The sequence below is a fragment of the Schistocerca serialis genome, chromosome 12 (genome assembly GCF_023864345.2).
Source record: "Schistocerca serialis cubense isolate TAMUIC-IGC-003099 chromosome 12, iqSchSeri2.2, whole genome shotgun sequence".
NCBI lineage: Eukaryota > Metazoa > Arthropoda > Insecta > Orthoptera > Acrididae > Schistocerca > Schistocerca serialis.
Genome location: NC_064649.1, coordinates 11802545 through 11819325, shown reverse-complemented (window position 1 = coordinate 11819325; position 16781 = coordinate 11802545). Strand labels below are relative to the sequence as shown.

Sequence of the window (16781 nt, the reverse complement as noted above, 5' to 3'; positions counted from 1 at the left end):
ACACTGCCCTCCAATGCTAAATTTGTGATCCCTTGATGCCTCAAAACATGTCCTACCAACCGATCCCTTCTTCTAGTCAAGTTGTGCCACAAACTCCTCTTCTCCCCAATCCTACTCAGTACCTCCTCATTAGTTACGTGATCTACCCACCTTATCTTCAGCATTCTTCTGTAGCACCACATTTCGAAAACTTCTATTCTCTTCTTGTCCAAACTAGTTATCGTCCATGTTTCACTTCCATACATGGCTACACTCCATACAAATACTTTCAGAAACGACTTCCTGACACTTAAATCTATACTCGATGTTAACAAATTTCTCTTCTTCAGAAACGATTTCCTTGCCATTGCCAGTCTACATTTTATATCCTATCTACTTCGACCATCTTCAGTTATTTTACTCCCTAATTAGCAAAACTCCTTTACTATTTTAAGTGTCTCATTTCCTAATCTAATTCCCTCAGCATCACCCGATTTAGTTTGACTACATTCCATTATCCTCGTTTTGCTTTTGTTGATGTTCATCTTATATCCTCCTTTCAAGACACTGTCCATTCCGTTCAACTGCTCTTCCAAGTCCTTTGCAGTCTCTGAGAGAATTACAATGTCATCGGCGAACGTCAAAGTTTTTACTTCTTCTCCATGAATTTTAATACCTACTCCGAATTTCTGTTTTGTTTCCTTTACTGCTTGCTCAATATACAGATTGAATAACATCGGGGAGAGGCTACAACCCTGTCTCACTCCTTTCCCAACCACTGCTTCCCTTTCATGCCCCTCGACTCTTATAACTGCCATCTGGTTTCTGTACAAATTGTAAATAGCCTTTCGCTCCCTGTATTTTACCCCTGCCACCTTCAGAATTTGAAAGAGAGTATTCCAGTTAACATTGTCAAAAGCTTTCTCTAAGTCTACATATGCTAGAAACGTAGGTTTGCCTTTTCTTAATCTTTCTTCTAAGATAAGTCGTAAGGTTAGTATTGCCTCACGTGTTCCAACATTTCTACGGAATCCAAACTGATCTTCCCTGAGGTCCGCTTCTACAAGTTTTTCCATTCGTCTGTAAAGAATTCGCGTTAGTATTTTGCAGCTGTGACTTATTAAACTGATAGTTCGGTAATTTTCACATCTGTCAACACCTGCTTTCTTTGGGATTGGAATTATTATATTCTTCTTGAAGTCTGAGGGTATTTCGCCTGTCTCAAACATCTTGCTCACCAGATGGTAGAGTTTTGTCATGACTAGCTCTCCCAAGGCCATCAGTAGTACTAATGGAATGTTGTCTACTCCCGGGGCCTTGTTTCGACTGAGGTTTTTCAGTGCTCTGTCAAACTCTTCACGCTGAATCTTATCTCCCATTTCGTCTTCATCTACATCCTCTTCCATTTCCATAATATTGTCCTCAAGTACATCGCCCTTGTATAAACCCTCTATATACTCCTTCCACCTTTCTGCCTTCCCTTCTTTGCTTAGAACTGGGTTGCCATCTGAGCTCTTGATATTCATACAAGTGGTTCTCTTCTCTCCAAAGGTATCTTTAATTTTCCTGTGGCAGTATCTATCTTACCCCTAGTGAGACAAGCCTCTACATCCATACATTTGTCCTCTAGCCAACCCTGCTTAGCCATTTTGCACTTCCTGTCGATCTCATTTTTGAGACGTTTGTATTCCTTTTTGCCATCTTCATTTACTGCATTTTTATATTTTCTCCTTTCATCAATTAAATTCAATATTTCTTCTGTTACCCAAGGATTTCTACTATCCCTCGTCTTTTTACCTACTTGATCCTCTGCTGCCTTCACTACTTCATCCCTCAGAGCTATCCATTCTTCTTCTACTGTATTTCTTTCCCCCATTCCTGTCAATTGTTCCCTTATGCTCTCCCTGAAACTCTCTACAACCTCTGGTTCTTTCAGTTTATCCAGGTCCCATCTCCTTAAATTCCCACCTTTTTGCAGTTTCTTCAGTTTCAATCTGCAGTTCATAACCAATAGATTGTGGTCAGAATCCACATCTGCCCCTGGAAATGTCTTTCGATTTAGAACCTGGTTCCTAAATCTCTGTCTTACCATTATATAGTCTATCTGATACCTTTTAGTGTCTCCAGGATTCTTCCAGGTATACAACCTTCTTTTATGATTCTTGAACCAAGTGTTAGCTATGATTAAGTTATGCTCTGTGCAAAATTCTACAAGGCGGCTTCCTCTTTCATTTCTTCCCCCCAATCCATATTCACCTACTATGTTTCCTTCTCTCCCTTTTCCTACTGACGAATTCCAGTCACCCATGACTATTAAATTTTCGTCTCCCTTCACTACCTGAATAATTTCTTTTATCTCGTCATACATTTCATCTATTTCTTCATGATCTGCAGAGCTAGTTGGCATATAAACTTGTCCTACTGTAGCAGGCATGGGCTTTGTGTCTATCTTGGCCACAATAATGCGTTTACTATGCTGTTTGTAGTAGCTAACCCGCACTCCTATTTTTTTAATCATTATTAAACCTACTCCTGCATTACCCCTATTTGATTTTGTATTTATAACCCTGTAATCACCTGACCAAAAGTCTTGTTCCTCCTGCCACCGAACTTCACTAATTCCCACTATATCTAACTTTAACCTATCCATTTCCCTTTTTAAATTTTCTAACCTACCTGTCCGATTAAGGGATCTGACATTCCACGCTCCGATCCGTAGAACGCCAGTTTTCTTTTTCCTGATAACGACGTCCTCTTGAGTAGTCCCCGCCAGGAGATCCGAATGGGGGACTATTTTGCCTCCGGGATATTTTACCCAAGAGGACGCCATCATCATTTAATCATACAGTAAAGCTGCATGTCCTCGGGAAAAATTACGGCTGTAGTTTCCCCTTGCTTTCAGCCGTTCGCAGTACCAGCACAGCAATGCCGTTTTGGTTAATGTTACAAGGTCATATCAGTCAATCATCCAGACTGTTGCCCCTGCAACTACTGAAAAGGCTGCTGCCCCTCTTCAGGAACCACATGTTTGTCTGGCCTCTCAACAGATACCCCTCCGTTGTGGTTGCACCTACGGTACGGCCATCTGTATCGCTGAGGCACGCAAGCCTCCCCACCAACGGCAAGGTCCATGGTTCATAGGGGGGGGGGGTATATAGGGTATAAAGGGGGGGCGCTTAAATGTGGACAAATTAAACTTTAGTTTAAAAGCAAGTTTATTAAAACAAAATACAAATGAAAATGAAAATCCTTTTGCGTATAGGTAGTGCTATCTCTGAAGACTAACATTACTGGATGTAATCCCTTTCAGTCACAATGACCGCCTCCAGTCTCGTCCTCAAGGATCGTTGCGCTCTCGGAAACAGAGCTGTCCATATTCGCAAATGCTGCTTCGATAGCGGAACGTAGAAGTGCGTCATTAGGGTGTCTCGTCTTATTCATAACTCTTTCGACTACGCTCCAAACATAGCAGTCGAGGGGGTTCAAATCTGGGCTATTCGGGGTCCAGAACTGCTTTGACCAGAACTTGTCAGCGTTATCCGAGAGCCAGTTTTGGACTAAGTGGATCGTATGAGCCGGTGCGCCGTCGTTGTCTCCCCGAGGCCGTAGTTACCATCCACGGCTTAACGGCATTCATCAAAACTTGCAGGTAAACTTCTTTTGTGACAGTTTGATCCTCTTCAAAGAAATGTGGTGGCATGACATCACACCGAGAAGGTCAACCGCAGACTCTTCCGAGGCTTTAAACTTGGCCACAATATCGTAAACAGTTGATGTCTGCTACACAAAGAATCGAATTAACTCAACAGCGCGAAGGGTATCGATAATCGCGGCTCTTCGCTTGTACTCCACACTTGTCCGTAACCTCTCTGCCATTTTGAGGTTCTGACTGTTTACTAGGTGCCTACGGCTTCTCCAGTCGCGTCCTACGGCGGAACTACGATATGGCGGGATATTCAAACTAAAATTTGTCCGAATGTAAGTGCCGTATCTTGTACATATTAATTTTGGGAAATATAAAAATTACTTAACGGCTGAAAGCAAGGGCAAACTACAGCCGTAAATTTTCCTGAGGGCATGATTAAGATTATATGATGATGCCGTCCTCTTGGGTAAAACATTCCGGAGGTAAAATAGTCCCCCATTCGGCTCTCCGGGCGCGGACTACTCAGTAGGACGTTGTTACCAGCAGAAACAAACCTCGCGTTCAACGGATCGGAGCGTGAAATGTCAGATCCCTTAATCGGGCAGGTAGGTTAGAAAATTTAAAAAGGGAAATGGATAGGTTGAAGTTAGATATAGTTGGAATTAGTGAAGTTCGGTGACAGGAGGAACAAGACTTTTGGTCAGGTGAATACAGGATTACAAATACAAAATCAAATAGGGGTAATGCAGAAGTAGGTTTAATAATGAATAAAAAAATAGGAATGCGGGTAAGCTACTACAAACAGCATAGTAAACGCATTATTGTGGCCAAGATAGACACGAAGCCCACGCCTACTACAGTAGTACAAGTTTATATGCCAACTACCTCTGCAGATGACGAAGAAATTGATGAAATGTATGATGAGATAAAACAAAATTATTCAGATAGTGAAGGGAGACGAAAATGTAATAGTCATGGGTGACTGGAATTCGGTAGTAGGAAAAGGGAGAGAAGGAAACGTAGTAGGTGCATATGGATTGGGGGTAAAAAATGAAAGAGGAAGCCGCCTGGTAGAATTTTCCACAGAGCATAACTTAATCATACCTAACACTTGGTTCAAGGATCATAAAAGAAGGTTGTATACATGGATGAAGCCTGGAGATACTGACAGGTTTCAGATAGATTATATAATGATAAAAGAGAGATTTAGGAACTAGGTTTTAAATTGTCAGACATTTCCAGGGGCAGATGTGGACTCTGACCACAATCTATTGGTTATGAACTGTAGATTAAAACTGAAGAAACTGCAAAAAGGTGGGAATTTAAGGAGATGGGACCTGGACAAACTGACTAAACCAGAGGTTGTACAAAGTTTCAGGGAGAGCGTAAGGGAACAATTGACAGGAATGGGGGAAAGATGTACAGTAGAAGAAGAATTGGTAGCTTTGAGGGATGAAGTAGTGAAGGCAGCAGAGGATCAAGTAGGTAAAAAGACGAGGGCTAGTAGAAATCCTTGGGTAACAGAAGAAATATTGAATTTAATTGGTGAAAGGAGAAAATACAAAAATGCAGAAAACGAAACAGGCAAAAAGGAATAGAAACGTCTCAAAAATGAGATCGACAGGAAGTGCAAAATGGCTAAGCAGGGATGGCTAGAGGACTAATGTAAGGTTGTAGAGGCTTATCTCACTAGGGGTAAGATAGATACTGCGTACAGGAAAATTAAAGACACCTTTGGAGAAAAGAGAGCAACTTGTATGAATATCAAGAGCTCAGATGGAAACCCAGTCCTAAGCAAAGAAGGGAAAGCAGAAAGGTGGAAGGAGTATATAGAGCGTCTATACAAGGGCGATGTATTTGAGGACAATATTATGGAAATGGGATGTAGAAGAAGATGAAATTGGAGATATGATACTGCGTGAAGAGTTTAAGAGAGCACTGAAAGACCTGAGTCGAAACAAGGCCTTGGGAGTAGACACCATTCCATTAGAACTACTGACGGCCTTGGAAGAGTCAGTCCTGACAAAAATCTACCATCTGGTGAGCAAGATGTATGACAGGCGAAACGCCCTCAGACTTCAAGAAAAATATAATAATTCCAATCCCAAAGAAAGCAGGTGTTGACAGATGTGAAAATTACCGAACTATCAGTTTATTAAGTCTCAGCTGCAAAATACTAACACGATGTCTTTACAGACGAATGGAAAAAGTAGTAGAAGCCGACCTCGCGGAAGATGTTTGGATTCCGTAGAAATATTGGAACACGTGGGGCAATACTGACCCTACGACTTATCTTAGAAGAAAGATTAAGGAAAGGCATACCTGCGTTTCTAGCATTTGTAGACTTAGAGAAAGCTTTTGACATTGTTGACGGGAATACTCTCTTTCAAATTCTGAAGGTGGCAGGGGTCAAATACAGGGAAGAAAGGCTATTTACAATTTGTACAGAAACCAGGTGGCAGTTATAAGAGTCGAGGGGTATGAAAGGGAAGCAGTGGTTGGGAAGGGAGTGAGACAGGGTTGTAGCCCCTCTCCGATATTATTCAATCTGTATATTGAGCAAGCAGTAAAGGAAACAAAAGAAAAATTCAGAATAGGTATTAAAATCCATGGAGAAGAAATAAAAACTTTGAGGTTCGCCGATGACATTGTAATTCTGTCGGAGACAGCAAAGGACTTGGAAGAGCAGTTGAACGGAATGGATAGTGTCTGCAAAGGAGGATATAAGATGAACACCAAGAAAAGCAAAATGAGGATAATGGAATGTAGTCGAGTTAAGTCGGGTGATGCTGCCAGTATTAGATTAGGAAATGAGGCGCTTGAAGTAGTAACGGAGTTCTGCTATTTTGGGAGCAGAATAACTGATGATGGCCGAAGTAGAGAGGATATAAAATGTAGACTGGCAATGGCAAGGAAAGCGTGTCTGAAGAACAGAAGTATGTTAACATCGAGTATAGAATTAAGTGTCAGGAAGTCGTTTCTGAAAGTATTTGTATGGAGTGTAGCCATGTATGGAAGTGAAACGTGGACGATAAATAGTTTGGACAAGAAGAGAATAGAAGCTTTCGAAATGTGGTGCTACAGAAGAATACTGAAGATTAGATGGGTAGATCACATAACTAATGAGGAGGAATTGAATAGAATTGGAGAGAAGTTCTTGGTATAACCTGACAAGAAGAAGGGATCGCTTGGTAGGACACGTTCTGAGGCATCAAGGGATCACCAATTTAGTATTGGAGGGCAGCGTGGAGGGTAAAAATCGTAGAGGGAGACCAAGAGATGAATACACTAAGCAGATTCAGAAGGATGTAGGTTGCAGTAGATACTGGGAGATGAAGAAGCTTGCACAGGATAGAGTAGCATGGAGAGCTGCATCAAACCAGTCTTAGGCCTGAAGACCACAACAACAGCAACAAAAAGTTACTTGTGTTATATTTTTGTTTTCCTTCTAAATTTTGTCTATTTTTTGTTTTCAACCTATAGCCTTCTAAGATTTTGATACGTTATATTTGAAGTAGTTTGTACATTAGTGATGTAACATAATTTTAAATCTGTACAATAATGGGGAAGAAATGCTCAGTGGACTTTGATTTTATGCGCCAGGCACACTGGTTTCTAAATGATTGTTTCGCACCTTTAACGGTAGTATGAGCATGTATAAAAGATGTGTATGTGTCTTATTTTGCTCTGCACTGCAACATATTCAAAGTCGATCAAAATCGATGTTTATCCGTTGGACAGGTTTGTTTGTAGTTAGTCACGTACATAGTCTATAGTTCACTCAGCGCGATATACACTCATGCTCATAAATTAAGGATAATGCTGATACACGGTAAAACAATTATCTGGTGGGCGGCTTGCGGGTTTAAATCACCTCGGGGTATGACCATGCGGTGCATTTGACCTGCGGTCGTCGCACGGTGGCGCTGGCAGCAGTCCACACACACAGAGGTGTGTCGGTGCATGTCAGAGTACGGTGCAGCGAGTAAGTGTGCAGACGTTTTCAGACATGCTAATGGCGACTGTGTGTTGGAAATGGTGCAAAGAACACATTTTGATGACGGTATGAGCGGTAGAATACTAGGGCGACTGGAGGCTGGTCGAACACAGCAGGTCGTAGCACGGGCCCTTCGTGTGCCACCAAGTGTCATCTCAAGATTATGACAACGATTCCAGCAGACAGGAAACGTGTCCAGGCGCTACAGTACGGGACGTCCACAGTGTACAACACCACAACAAGACCGATATCTCACCATCAGTGCCCGCAGAGTATTGCAGGTAGCCTTGCTCGGGACCTTACCGCAGCCACTGGAACAGTTGTTTCCAGACACACAGTATACAGATGACTGAACAGACACGGTTTATTCCCTGGAGACCTGAAAGGTGCATTCCACTGACGCCTGGTCACAGGAGAGCCCATAAAGTACATGTTCACGGACGAGTCCAGGTATAGTCTGAACAGTGATTCTCGCCGGATTTTAATCTGGCGTGAACTAGGAACCAGATACCAACCGCTTAATGTCCTTGAAAGAGATCTGTACGGAGGTCGTGCTTTGATGGTGTAGGGTGGGATCATGTATTTCTTTGACAGAGGAAATGTAACAGGTCAGGTGTGTTGGGACATCATTTTGATCCAGTATGTCCATCTTTTCAGGAGTGCAGTGCCACCTTCCTCCAGATGGATGATAACGCACGGCCCCACCGAGCTGCGATCGTGGATGAGTACCTAGATACAAAATATATCAGGCGAATGGATTGGCGCGCCTGTTCTCTATATCTAAACCCCATCGATCACCTCTGGGATACTCTCGGTCAACGTATCGCTGCACGTCTTCAAACCCGTACGCCACTTCAGGAGCTCCGACAGGCACTGGTGCAAGAATGGGAGGCTATACCCCAGCAGCTGCTCGACCACCTGATCCAGAGTGTGCCAACCCGTTGTGCGGCCTGTGTACGTGTGCATGGTGATCATATCCCATATTGATGTCAGGGTACGTGCGCAGGAAACAGTGGCGTTCTGTAGCACATGTGTTTGGTACGTTTTTCTGAACTTACCACCAATACCGTGGACTTACAGGTCAGTGTCGTGTGTGTTCCCTGTGTGCCTATGCTGTTAGCGCCAGTTTTGGGTAGTGCCACGTTGTGTGGCACCACATTCTACAATTTTGCTTAATTTATGAGCCCTAGTGTATATTGTGATTATGTCCAATGGTAAACATTACAGAATATTAACATATTTTGTTTTTCCATGGGTATGCATGTTGCGCATTCGAAGTTCAGTTCACATAACACATAAAATTTAATAACACAAGTAAGTACTCCGACAAACGAAACATTGAAACTTCCTGGCAGATTAAATTTCATTCTAGAAACGAAACATTGCTTCCCTGCCCATCGCCACATTTGTCTGTTGCGGGGATGTAAAGTGATAGCGGAGGCACGTGGTATAGTCAGACCACCTGTCATAATCTTGAATAACCACCTGTGCAGTACAGGCGAGCAGTAAGAAAGTCAGTGAGGTTGTGGTAGGCACTGAGAGGCATGTGCAGCCATGCCAACTCCAGCTGCGCCATGTTTCTCGGTGGACGATCCGTGGTGCAGACACCGCAATCGAGGTGGTCCCAAAGATTGTCCACTTTGAAGCCGGGGAGTTTGGTGGACAGGGAACAGATAAAGTCATGTTGGTCCTCTTGCAACCATGCATGTTCACTGCGAACTGTATGGGTCGTCGCAGAGTCCTACTGGTTGATGCTGCGACACAGAGGATGAAACAAGAAGCATTTGGTGGACATGGTCCCCAAGTATAGACCCATTGTGCATTTCAGAGTGCCTAGATAACCCTGGGAATGCCACGAAGACAATCCGCAGACCAAGACGCTCTCTCCCCCAGCCCCAATCCAGGGCTGTACACGTCAACAGCCATCTGACCCGTGGAGCATAAAAGGCTGCCTGTCGTCACTCAAAGCACCTCCAGCTGCGGTGTTGGTTTCCTAATTCGAGTTTCTGTCCCCACTGAACAGGAGTGCACGAACCAGGCACCTGCTGTAGAGCTCCTGATGCAGCGTCGAATGGCCCTTAAGGAGACACTGTTGGTAGCCACTTGGTTCATCAAGACTGTCAAAAGTTGCACGTCTTTTTATACTTGGCATTCACAGTCATGTAGAACTTTATAAAAGACATCGTATTTTCTTTATTTCACGATTGCGATTTCGGCCTTAAGCCATTATCAAGTGAAGCTGAAAAATACAGAACGTTTTTAAACTATTTAACAAAATCGTTGTGTATCTCGATATTCTACCGATTACACAGGATAAAAATGCAATTGCGTGAGCATGTTATTTACAGGTTATGGCTATTAGGCCAGGTCAACCTAAAATGAGCTGACACATTTATATGTCGTTGTCATTGCCATTAAATACATTGTGACGCTGTTAAATAGTGCTAGCACACATATCCATATGTCATACAACTACATAGCCTGTAGACATGTTGGTTGGCCCATCACTATTCATATATGCACTAAATTGCAGCGGCAGATTACTGTTTACATGCTACTGGTAGCCGTTTTGGCGCGTAAACGGATTACGCTATTTTATACAACTGACGCTGAAAATACTTAGTACACTGTCGTATCATTATAGTATGCCATGTCGACGATCAGTTCGTCTACATCTACATCTACATCCATACTCCGCAAGCCACCTGACGGTGTGTGGCGGAGGGTACCTTGAGTACCTCTGTCGGTTCTCCCTTCTATTTGAGTCTCGTATTGTTCGTGGAAAGAAGGATTGTCGGTATGCCTCTGTGTGGGCTCTAATCTCTCTGATATTATCCTCATGGTCTCTTCGCGAGGTATACGTAGCAGGGAGAAATATACTGCTTAACTCCTTGGTGAAGGTATGTTCTCGAAACTTCAACAAAAGCCCGTACCGAGCTACTGAGCGTCTCTCCTGCAGAGTCTTCCACTGGAGTTTATCTGTCATCTCCGTAACGCTTTCGTGATTACTAAATGATGCTGTAACGAAGCGCGCTGCTCTCCGTTGCATCTTCTCTATGTCTTCTATCAACCCTATCTGGTACGGATCCCACACTGCTGAGCAGTATTCAAGCAGTGGGCGAACAAATGTACTACAACCTACTTCCTTTGTATTCGGATTGCATTTCCTTGATTCTTCCACTGAATCTCAGTCTGGCATCTGCTTTACCGACGATCAACTTTATATGATCAATCCATTTTAAATCACTCCTAATGCGTACTCCCAGATAATTTATGGAATTAACTGCTTCCAGTCGCTGACCTGCTATATTGTAGCTAAATGATAAGGGATCTTTCTCTCTATGTATTCGGAGAACATTACACTTGTCTACATTGAGATTCAACTGCCATTCCCTGCACCATCCGTCAATACGTTGCAGATCCTCCTGAATTTCAGTACAATTTTCCATTGTTACAACCTCTCTATATACCAGAGAATCATCCGCAAAAAGCCTCAGTGAGATTCCGATGTCATCCGCAAGGTCATTTATGTACACTCCTGGAAATTGAAATAAGAACACCGTGAATTCATTGTCCCAGGAAGGGGAAACTCTATTGACACATTCCTGGGGTCAGATACATCACATGATCACACTGACGGAACCACAGGCACATAGACACAGGCAACAGAGCATGCACAATGTCGGCACTAGTACAGTGTATATCCACCTTTCGCAGCAATGCAGGCTGCTATTCTCCCATGGAGACGATCGTAGAGATGCTGGATGTAGTCCTGTGGAACGGCTTGCCATGCCATTTCCACCTGGCGCCTCAGTTGGACCAGCGTTCGTGCTGGACGTGCAGACCGCGTGAGACGACGCTTCATCCAGTCCCAAACATGCTCAATGGGGGACAGATCCGGAGATCTTGCTGGCCAGGGTAGTTGACGTACACCTTCTAGAGCACGTTGGGTGGCACGGGATACATGCGGACGTGCATTGTCCTGTTGGAACAGCAAGTTCCCTTGCCGGTCTAGGAATGGAAGAACGATGGGTTCGACGACGGTTTGGATGTACCGTGCACTATTCAGTGTCCCCTCAACGATCACCAGTGGTGTACGGCCAGTGTAGGAGATCGCTCCCCACACCATGATGCCGGGTGTTGGCCCTGTGTGCCTCGGTCGTATGCAGTCCTGATTGTGGCGCTCACCTGCACGGCGCCAAACACGCATACGACCACCATTGGCACCAAGGCAGAAGCGACTCTCATCGCTGAAGACGACACGTCTCCATTCGTCCCTCCATTCACGCCTGTCGCGACACCACTGGAGGCGGGCTGCACGATGTTGGGGCGTGGGCGGAAGACGGCCTAACGGTGTGCGGGACCGTAGCCCAGCTTCATGGAGACGATTGCGAATGGTCCTCGCCGATACCCCAGGAGCAACAGTGTCCCTAATTTGCTGGGAAGTGGCGGTGCGGTCCCCTACGGCACTGCGTAGGATCCTACGGTCTTGGCGTGCATCCGTGCGTCGCTGCGGTCCGGTCCCAGGTCGACGGGCACGTGCACCTTCCGCCGACCACTGGCGACAACAAAGATGTGCTGTGGAGACCTCACGCCCCACGTGTTGAGCAATTCGGCGGTACGTCCACCCGGCCTCCCGCATGCCCACTATACGCCCTCGCTCAAAGTCCGTCAACTGCACATACGGTTCACGTCCACGCTGTCGCGGCATGCTACCAGTGTTAAAGACTGCGATGGAGCTCCGTATGCCACGGCAAACTGGCTGACACTGACGGCGGCGGTGCACAAATGCTGCGCAGCTAGCGCCATTCGACGGCCAACACCGCGGTTCCTGGTGTGTCCGCTGTGCCGTGCGTGTGACCATTGCTTGTACAGCCCTCTCGCAGTGTCCGGAGCAAGTATGGTGGGTCTGACACACCGGTGTCAATGTGTTCTTTTTTCCATTTCCAGGAGTGTATATTGTGAATATCAACGGTCCTACGACACTCCCCTGCGGAACACCTGAAATCATTCTTACTTCGGAAGACTTCTCTCCATTCGTGTGCTTATTATTTATGTAAAGTTGGCGAAATGTCACGCCAGCTGTATTTTAATTCAATGGGGGTGGCCCTGTGAGAGCGTGCCGCTCATTTGGAAAGTGTATCACCGCCCCTGTGATTCTGGTTATGCTAAATTAATACAATAAACCACGACAAAATAAATAACCTATACAAATTTAACTGTAATGAGTGGGCAACATAAGAATACCTACAAGTAACGATGTAACGATGTATATCCTTTATGTAAGTAAAACGGTGATCAATCTCCGTGTATTTTGTGTACGATGTATTACAAATAGGTTATGTAAGATATTACAGTGGCACAACGAGGGCACACTCTATGCTTCCTAGTACAGTCACTGGACGGCAATGGCGCTCAACACAGAGCAAAACAATATCTGTAATCCGTTTACGCGCCAAAACGGCTACCAGTAGCCTGTAAACAGTAATCTGCCGCTGCTGTTTAGTCCTACGAACATGTCTACAGACTATGTTGTTCTATGACATACGGATGTGTGTGCTTGCAGTATGTAACAGCGTCACCAATGTATTTAATAGCAATGACAACGACACATAAATGTGTACCACTGTGTCCCACCCTCTCTCCATCTCCACACTCTCCTCCTCCTTCCACCGTCTACCCCTCCCGGATGATGAGCTTCGCCCTGACATCTACCCTTCCTACCAACTCTAACCCCATCTTCCTGCCTCCTCCTCAGCGCTCCCTCTCCTCCCCCTCCCTCCTCCTGAGCGGCTTCCCCCTCCTACTCCCTCCCCCCTCTCTTGGGCCCCCTTTCAGTGTCTCTGCACTCCCTCCTGCCCTTCTTCATCTCCCGCCCCACGTGTATCCCGCCTCTCCCCTGCTGCCCCTTGCTCTCCCCTCCTTTTCCGACCTCTCCCCCGGCAGGTCCCACCTGGCAGTTTTGTACTTCACCGTGTGTGCTCCAAGTGGGTCTTAAGTGTGTTGTTCCGGAGTGTTTTTAATACTATGGCCGACTTTTAACCTGTGCATGTGCATTCAGTGTCTTCTTTGTGTTTTAAGACTCGCCAACTGTGTTTTTTAACTTTATGGTGACTTTTTTAACTGTCCCCCCATGAACGTCTCCCTGTCAGTGTATTTTTACCTCCATTATTTCCCCTTGCTCTGTTTTATGTTCCCCTTTTTTATCGCCTCATATATGTAGCATTTTATTCTTGTTTTAGTTGCCATGTCACTCGGCTGAAGAGCGGCGGATTGTGCCGCATGGGCAGGGGAATGAAACCACAACAAAGAAAAAAAAGACTTATAAATGTATCAGCTCATTTTATATTGACATGGCCTAATAGCCATAACATGTAAGTAACATGCTCACGCAATTTCATTATTATCCTGTGTGATCGGCAGAATATGAAGATACACAACGATTTTATTAAATAGTTTGAAAACCTTCTGTATTTTCAGCTTCACTTGATAATGGCCTAAGGTCGAAATTGCAATCCTGAAATAAAGAAATGTTACAGATACTGCCGTAAATGTGATGTCTTTTATGAAGTTGCACGTCTGTTCGCCTGTACACATGTCCACAGCCGCCTTTCACCCCTGTGATGTACAGCCCCGGTGCACCCCAACTGCTTCAGTGACGGTTTTGAATGGTGCCATTTTGCCATGCACTGATCCTTTAACCACAGCAGCATGTGAACAGTCTATAAGGTTACCGGTTTCTCGAATGTTTCCACCCCTTGTGCAAAAGCCAATGACCGTGCGGTTTTGTACGGCAGATAAGTCGCTCTATTTCCGCATTTGGACAACGACTGCGTTTTTTCCGCGCCCCCCCGGCACGCTTCATACAGGGTCTTTCCGTAAGAGCGAGCATAAATGTAACAGGATGTAGAAAATTCTCCACTGAAGAATTTGACATAGGGAACCTGGGGTCAGAGAAGGCAGCTTAAGGAGATATAGAAGTAAACTTCTCTACTGCTTTGTCTTCCATTGTTGTTTTCCAGATCCTTACAACTAACATAAGCACAAATTTAAAAGTACTCTGCTGTTTATTTGCTTGTACGCTTTTTATTTCCTGCAAGGAATTAAGGACGACGAGTCTGATTACTAGGAAGTCATGATGCAAGGTTTTCTCTACTTCACTTATGCATAAGTATTTAGAACAACAGGAATAGCCATGTGTGGGATGAGGAGAACCCTCAAGCCGTATTAGAATCGCAATATCAAGTACGTCTTGCTGTGAATATCTGGGCTGGAGTTGTAGGTGACAATCTGATTGGGCCACATCCTCTACCTGGCCATCTGAAAGGCCACCTGTACTTGAGATTTGTGCAAACAGTTCTACCTGAATTGCTGGAGAACGTACCCTCGACTCTTCGTGAGAGGATATGGATACACCTTGACGGTACGGTACACCGCCTCTCTTCAAGGTAAATGTCCACAACCTTCTCATTGCTGTATTTCTTGGTCGCTGGATTGGAAGGGGAGATCGTATGTCATGGCCTGCGAGGTCACCTGACCTGAACCCCTTCATTATTTCCTGTGGGGATATCTAAAGTCACTTGTGTACGAGACCCCAGTGGATATAGAAATGGCATTAGTTGACAGAACAGTATCTGCCTGTGATGCGATTTGACGCACGAGGGTGCTTCAGAGCCTTGTTCACCAGTGTCATACTTGCACTGACGTTGACTGCTGTAAGTTGCAGCACATTTTGTAAGATACAGTGCAAATGGTTTGTCCATGGTGTCCGTGGTGGTATTTGCAGTTAACTGTATAAAAGAGTACACAGTAAGGTGATTTTATTCCTATTATCTCCTGAATCTGGCTTCTCTGACCCCAGGTTCCCTACCTCAAATTAATCTGTGGAGCATCCTCTATGTCCTGTTAAATTTTTGGACACTCTTACTCAAACACCCTATATATACTCCACTGCTGCTAATGCCACCTGCACCTGTATTGGCTATTGCATTTTGATATCGAACATAGGCGGTGGTCACCTTCAGCTGAAAGGGCTGTGTACATAAGCGGGTCACAGATAAATGGGCATTTATTCCACCAACAGTACAGGCCGCAGATGGGGAAATCCACTGACACAGACGACTGTGACGAAGGCCATATTGTCATGCCTGGGAACGAGCATCTCACAAACTGCGAACCTGGTCAGCTGTTCACGTGGTGCCACAGTGAGGATCTGTGGAGGTCGATGAGGGGTGGCTGACAAGGTGTCCGATGCCTCATCACAGCATGTGGAGGTCAGAATTGTCCACTGCATAAAGCGGTACAGGCGGCGGTGTCTGGCAGAGCTAACGACTGAGAACGATGCTGGTGCAGGCACAAATGATTCAGTCCACATTTTTGAGAAATGTCGCTCTGTTGCAAACGAAGTCCATGTGTTCCCACGTTGACCCAATGGCATCGCCAACTATGACTCCCATGGGGTCATCGAGATTGGATCTACATCTACAGATACACAGTACTGCAAAACAGCTTACAGCTGTGTGATAACGAATCGGAAGCATTGCACCACGGTGACTTACCCTTGTTGTAGGCGATGTTGTTGAAGCGGGCCATCACCTCAGACGGGCTGCCCGCAGGAGCGGTGAGTGCCTGTGAAGAGCTGGAGGAGTCAGACGAGAGCCCGGTGTGCACGTACGTCACCACAAACTGCTCGTCCAGCTTCCAGTCGGTCTCCACCTGTCAGACCGAGACACAAGTCGTCAAGCCTCAATCACTGATGCATAACACCACTAAACGAGACGGGTAGCCCAGTGTCAACACAGTTCAGAAGCAGTGACAAAGTCTGGTAGTGTGTCTGATCATTCAAGTGTCTATGGGTAATGCTACCAAGGTTTTTTTTTTTTTTTTTGCATTGTAAGAGGGGCCCCAATTTGCACCACAATGTATCTGGTAGCTCAAGACCCATGAGACAATCAAACACTTTTCTGTCATTTAGCAGGGAGTCTGAGAGTACACTGTGTAAACTTTTAGATGGCAGACCTCTCCCTAGTCCTGAATCGGTAGAAGTCGGTAATCGTCTGGAGGCTTCGGTAGGCACGCAGTTTCGACTGCTGCCAACATTACGTAGCTGACTGTGTTGTACAAGGTAGCCATTATCGTCTGCTTCGTTATTGTTTTGCG

The 16781-nt window shown here is 45.1% G+C and overlaps 1 protein-coding gene across 1 annotated transcript in view; it reads right to left on the bottom strand.

Annotated features, from left to right (window-relative positions):
• LOC126428348 (aminopeptidase N-like) overlaps window positions 1–16781 on the bottom strand; it is a 173594-nt gene that overhangs the window by 43053 nt on the left and 113760 nt on the right. The window contains exon 8 of the mRNA XM_050090280.1: window positions 16181–16337. Within this exon, the coding sequence (XP_049946237.1) occupies window positions 16181–16337 (157 nt within the window). The remainder of the gene's footprint in view (window positions 1–16180; window positions 16338–16781) is intronic.